Source organism: Vigna radiata, unplaced genomic scaffold (genome assembly GCF_000741045.1).
Source record: "Vigna radiata var. radiata cultivar VC1973A unplaced genomic scaffold, Vradiata_ver6 scaffold_7, whole genome shotgun sequence".
NCBI lineage: Eukaryota > Viridiplantae > Streptophyta > Magnoliopsida > Fabales > Fabaceae > Vigna > Vigna radiata.
The window spans coordinates 1,467,340-1,473,454 of NW_014543262.1; the positions used below are offsets into that span (position 1 = coordinate 1,467,340).

The window sequence follows — 6,115 nt, forward strand, 5'->3', positions numbered from 1 at the left end:
GTCATTTTCCTGACTTCATCGATACGCCGGAGCGTTTCCCCTCCTTATACTACCGATCGGGAGGAACGCCGGAACGTCCCTCCTACTCCCTCCTTCTCCACCGAACGGGAAGTCATAATCAAGTAATAATGAAATGCCTCGTATCATTTAACTCATAACTCTGTAAGTACATGCTTTATTGCGGTACAAAAAGAAAAATTTTAACTGAAGTATAATTTGAGATGAGATATATTCCATGTATTTGGAATTGGCTTCCCGTCCAGACGCTCCAGTCGGTAAGCCCCATTATTCAAACTTTCACTTATTCTGAATGGCCCCTCCCAGCTGGCCGCCAGCTTTCCATGAACCTTCTCCCTTCGAGCTTCCCCGACCTTCCTCCAGACGAGATCACCCTCTACTAAAAGCCTTGGTCGCACCTTAGTGTTGTATCTTCGTGCGACCAACCTTTTTAGCGCTTCTGCCCGGACTGCTGCAGTTTCCCTTCTTTCTTGCAACACGTCCAGGTTTCCCCTCAGACCTTCTTCATTTGCCCCCGCGTCATTCACCTGTCTTCTCAGTGTTTCCCCGCCCACCTCGACCGGCATCATTGCGTCCGTCCCGTAGGTCAGGTTGAACGGGGACTCTCCTGTTGCACCGTGGGGGGAACATCGATACCCCCATAGGACCGATGGTAACTCATCAACCCAAGCACCTTTTGCCTCGCCCAACCTTCTCTTCAACTCTTGTATGATTATCTTATTCATTGCCTCTGCTTGGCCGTTCGTCTGGGGGTGCTCAACCGAACTGGTGACATGAGCTATACCCCACTCTCGATAAAAAGCTTCAAATCTCTTATCTATGAACTGCCGACCGTTATCCGTAATGACTGTTTTGGGTAGCCCGAACCGGCAAATGATCTTCCATACAAACTTCTGGACTTGGGTGGCAAAAATCTTTGCCAAAGGTTCAGCCTCCACCCATTTGGTGAAGTAGTCCACTGCCACCAGCAAGAACCTCATCTGAGACCGCCCGGTAGGCAGGGGTCCAACAATGTCCATTCCCCACTGGGCGAACGGCCAAGGGGACATGATACCTTGCAACTCTACTGCTGGCCCATGGAAAACGTTCCCGTGTTTCTGGCAGGCTTCGCATTTTTTGACGAACGCCATGCAATCCTTCTCTAACGATGGCCAGAAAAATCCCGCCCTTAACACTCTTGCCCGCAACGTTCGCCCACCCGTATGTCTCCCGCATACCCCCTCATGCAATTCCTTCATTACATACTCTACTTCCCTTTCCAACAGACACTTCAGTAAAGGCGTAACATAACCCCTTCGGTAGAGCTCATCACCGATCAGGCAATACCGAGCGATCTTCTTGGTCTCCTCGGTATTCAAGGTTTCCCCATTATCTTGCTTCCGAATCAGCTGCATTATGTCGTCCTTCCAGGTATTCATTATTCCCCCGGTAACAATGGCACAACATTCTACCGTCGACTTGGTTATTACCTGTTTGATCACTGAAGACAATCCTCCTTTCGTGACTCCGCCGGCCAGCTTCGAAAGTAAGTCTGCTCTGATGTTTTCCGACCGAGAACGTGTCGCAAAGTGAACTCCTTGCTTAGCCTTGTGAAAATACTGCAACAAGAGGTCATCCTTTACCTGGAAATTCCCATTTATCTGCCCTTCGACCAGTTGGGAATCTGTTTGACATTCCAGCCGACCGACCCCCAGGTCTTTGGCCAACTCCATCCCGGCCAGCAAAGCCTCATATTCAGCTTGGTTGTTGCTGACTTTGAACTGGAACATCAACGATTGCTCCACCAGTATCCCATTGGGTCCTTCTTAGACCACCCCCGCTCCTGCTCCCCTTCGGCTAAATGAACCATCAACCGAAAGTTTCCAATAGAACTCCTCTTCTTCAGGGAGCAGATCGACAGCAAAATCTGCCAAGTGTTGACCCCGCACCGACCCCCGCGGTTCGTACCTCAATCCGAACTCCGATANCTCTACNGACCACCCTATCATCCGACCNGCCAAATCTGGTTTTCNTAGGATCTTAGCTATCGGGTAGTCCGTTCGTACCACGACTTGGAAACCTTGGAAGTATGGCCGCAACCGCCGAGCGGCATAAATTAGGGATAGGGCCACCTTCTCCAATTGTTGGTACCTTACCTCTACCTCCTTCAAGCTTCTGCTAACGAAATATACCAGTTTGAATTGTGGAACTTCCTGTATCAAGGCTGCGCTAATGGCTCCCTCCGAAACCGCCAAGTATATTTGCAGTTCGTGACCAGGCTCCGNCCGGCCCATTACGGGGGGCTGGGTAAGAACTTCTTTTATACGCTTGAAAGCCTCCTCGCTCTCCTCGTCCCAACATCCCTGCGNGGTCTTCTTCATAGNCCGGACGATCGGNTNNGACCGACCAGCCANATGANGGAGGAACCGCGACAACNACGTCAACCGCCCTACCAACCTCTGTACTTCCTTCACCGTCTGGGGACTTCTCATCTCCAACACCGCCTTACACTTGTCGGNATTTGCTTCAATTCCCCGAGCGGTCAGCATGTAGCCCAGAAATTTCCCCGCCCTTACCCCGAANGTACACTTAGCGGGGTTTAAACGCATATCAAACTTTCGNAGTTGCCCCATGACCTCTTTCAAATCCGCTANGTGCTCCTCAACCGACCGGCTCCTAACCACCATATCATCNACATACACTTCCATGCACCTGCCTATTTGCCCTTGGAAGACCCTGTCCATTAGCCTCTGGTATGTAGCCCCTGCATTCTTCAGTCCGAAAGGCATGACCTCGTAACAAAAGGTTCCTTGTTCGGTGATGAAAGCGGTTTTGTCGCTATCCGGCCGGTACATAGGTATCTGATTGTATCCCGAATAGGCGTCCAGAAAACTCATCACCTCGTACCCTGACACTCCGTCTACTAACGCATCGATGTTCGGTAGGGGGTACGTATCCTTCGGGCAAGCTTTGTTCAGATCGGTAAAGTCAATGCACATTCTCCACTTACCGTTGGACTTCTTAACCATGACCACGTTGGCCAACCAAGTGGTATACTTGACTTCTCTGATGAACCCGGTCTCGACTAACTTCCCCACCTCCTCACCTACCGCCCTTCTCTTCTCCATACCTAACCTCCTCTTCTTCTGAGATACCGGTCGTGCATCCCGAAATACAGACAACCTGTGTGAAATAACGCCAGGGTGGATTCCTGGCATGTCTGATGCAGTCCAGGCGAACAGATCCTTATTCTCTACCAGCACCCCCTCCAACCTTCGCCTCTCGTCTTCCTGAAGGTCCTTGCCAACCATTGTCACCCGGTCCTCATTTTCCAGGAGACATGGCTGGACTTCTCCCATCGGTTCCACCCGGTCGGTGGTATCTTCTCTTGGGTCCAACTCTGCCGCCGATACAGCCGCACGGGTCTCGCACACCCTATGCCTTAGGGGTTGCACTTTTAGCCCCGTTGCATAACACTCCCTTGCTACCCTCTAATCGGCTCGGACCGTCCGGATTGTGCCGTCGTCTGCCGGATACTTCATTGCTAAGTGCGGGGTAGACACTATTGCTCCAAACGCGTTGAGACATGGTCGTCCCAACAACACGTTGTAAGAAGTGTCCGCCTCTACCAGGAGGAAACACACTCTTAGCTCTTTCGCCCCCGTCTCCGTTCCTAAGCTCACCCTTAGATCCACGTACCCCCTTGTGTCAACCCGTTCTCCTGCGAATCCCAAGATCTGCTCGTTAAACGACATGATGGACTCGTCCGGTATTTCCATCTGCTGGAAGGTCTTCCAGTATAGGATATTGGCCGAACTCCCCTGATCGACCAACACTTTTCCTACACTGTACCGAGCGATGATGGCTGTTATGACCATGGGGTCATCTTGGTCCGGGTCCGGCGCATGGAAATCCTCATCCGAGAATGTTATGGACGGCATGGTTCTTCTGCCGATCCCCACCTTGTTCACGCTATGCAAGTTTCTCAAATGTCGCTTCCGGGCGGCCGAGGACGCCCCTCCTCCAGCAAATCCGCCCGAAATGGTGTTTATTACTCCCCTCAGAGGCCTACCTCCACTTCCCTCGCCCTCCGTCCGTTCGGTGGTCGGCTGAGGCCTCTGACCGACCGGTAATTGACCCCTGTGTCTTCCCGTGGCCCCTCTCGGGTTAGGATTCTCCCTTCGGACAAATTCCCTCAGATGGCCAGCCTGTACCAGACTCTCTAACTTGTCCCTCAACGCTACACAATCCTCTGTGGAATGTCCCATGTTTTGATGATAACGGCAATGCTTACTCTCGTCCGCTCCCCGAGGGGTCGGGGATCGTGCCACCGTCAACAGGTTAGCCCTTAAGGCTTCTTCCAAGACTCTCACCCTCGGGGCACTCAACGGAGTGTGATGGAAATACTGCTGCGCTCTTTGTATTTCCGCCCCCCGCTTCACCGTCATCCTATGCTCCCCACTGACCGGCCGTTTTTCTCCTCTCCGGTCCCGCCCCGACTTCTCCCTCGTTGTTCCTTCCTCCCCCTGATCGTTGCGATATGACCTCCCCTCCTCTATTCGTATAAACCCGGCCAGCTTATTCTGCAGCTCACCCATAGATTGGGGTTCTTCCTCGTACAGATAATCTACGAAAGGGCCAGGTCTAAGCGCTGTTGTGAGTGCGCTTACTATCAACCGTTGGTCTACGTTCCGCACCTGCCGAGCGGTTCGGTTGAAGCGCTCCATAAACCCCTTCAATGATTCTTCCCGCCCTTGTTTCATCCTGACAAGGGCCGTATAAGTCAAACCTCGCGAACGGTTTGAAGCATACTGCTGGCTAAACAACTGCCTCAGGGTAACGAACCCGTCAATGCTGCGAGGAGGCAGTGAGTGAAACCAATCCAAGGCCTCATCCTTCAAAGATAAAGAGAATACCCTGCATCAGACCAGCTCATTGGATGAATAAACCGCCATAGCATCCACGAACGATCTCAGATGTTTCACCGGGTCTGATGTGCCTCCATACTTCTCGACCCACGGGAAAACCTTATTCTCCGGCATTACTGCTCCCATAACATTATGAGTGAACGGGTGCAACCCCTCGGCCTGGTCAAACTGATCTCCATCTTCCCAAATCTCTTCAAACTGCGGGTTCTGCCGCGCAGGCTCCCTATGCCCCTCCGGGTTTTCCTGGTCGCACCCTACGTTTTCCTCACCTCTGCCCCTTCCCCTTCCTTGACCGTCTCTCCCCCTCCCTCCCCGTTCAACCCCTCTCCTATACCGACTCCCCTCCCGTTCGGCCCATTCCCCTGACCGGCCCCTCTCCCCGCTGGCACCTCCCCCCAGCCAGTCCCTCTTCCTCGTCCTCCTCCTATAATTGCTCCTCCAACAGCTTCTCCCACCTCCTCCACTGAAGGCCGCCGATTGACCTCCTCATCTCCAGAGTGGATCGTTTGTACATTCACCGACTGCACCGAAGCTCCTACCACCACGTTCTCTCGCTCCGCCCGCAGAGCTGCTATCTCTGCCCTCATCTCCTACATCTGTCTCTGCATCTCCTGCAGAACCTGCAACTGTAACTGCTCAGCCATTGTGTTCGTTTTTGGGTAAATCACGATTTCGGGCCCCACGGTGGGCGCCAAATGTTTCGGTATTAGAGCCCGAGACCGAACCGACCCTTTGATCCTGCTTCCGATCGTCCGACCCGTTCGTCTTCCTGATGTCTTTTATGGATCACCCGGGAGGTCCTGCAAAAAGAACACTCCGACGCCCAAGTCAAACAGTGGATCAGTTAACTGGACCAATTTAGATTAGATTCAAGATTACTTTACCTGTCCTGCTGTTCCTATTTATAGACGGTGTATTCGTAACTGACCATTAATTTCATTGATTTGCTATGCCTTCCGTTACACCTCCATCAAAGCCTTTTAATGCTTCCTCGACCCCACATCCGCTTGATTCACACCGTCCGACATTAGGTCACCTTTGCTCCCTGTGACTTTGGTAACCGGACCGACCGGTCTTCCTCCAGCACGCTTGATCCGGCCGACTCAACCGACCCTCCTCCAGTACAAAATTGTTTTTTTTTTTAATGTATGGACTCTGTTTTCAGATTAGTTATTTAAACCTTTCAACCA

The 6,115-nt window shown here is 52.2% G+C and overlaps 1 protein-coding gene across 1 annotated transcript; it reads right to left on the reverse strand.

Annotated features, from left to right (window-relative positions):
- Window positions 1-3,488: 3,488 nt before the first annotated feature.
- On the reverse strand, window positions 3,489-5,512 carry LOC106753722. Its single transcript, XM_014635575.1, has 2 exons — window positions 5,195-5,512; window positions 3,489-4,892 (listed from the first exon to the last, which is right to left on the reverse strand). The coding sequence occupies exons 1-2, from the start codon at window positions 5,510-5,512 to the stop codon at window positions 3,489-3,491; spliced, it is 1,722 nt and encodes a 573-aa protein (XP_014491061.1).
- Window positions 5,513-6,115: the final 603 nt, after the last annotated feature.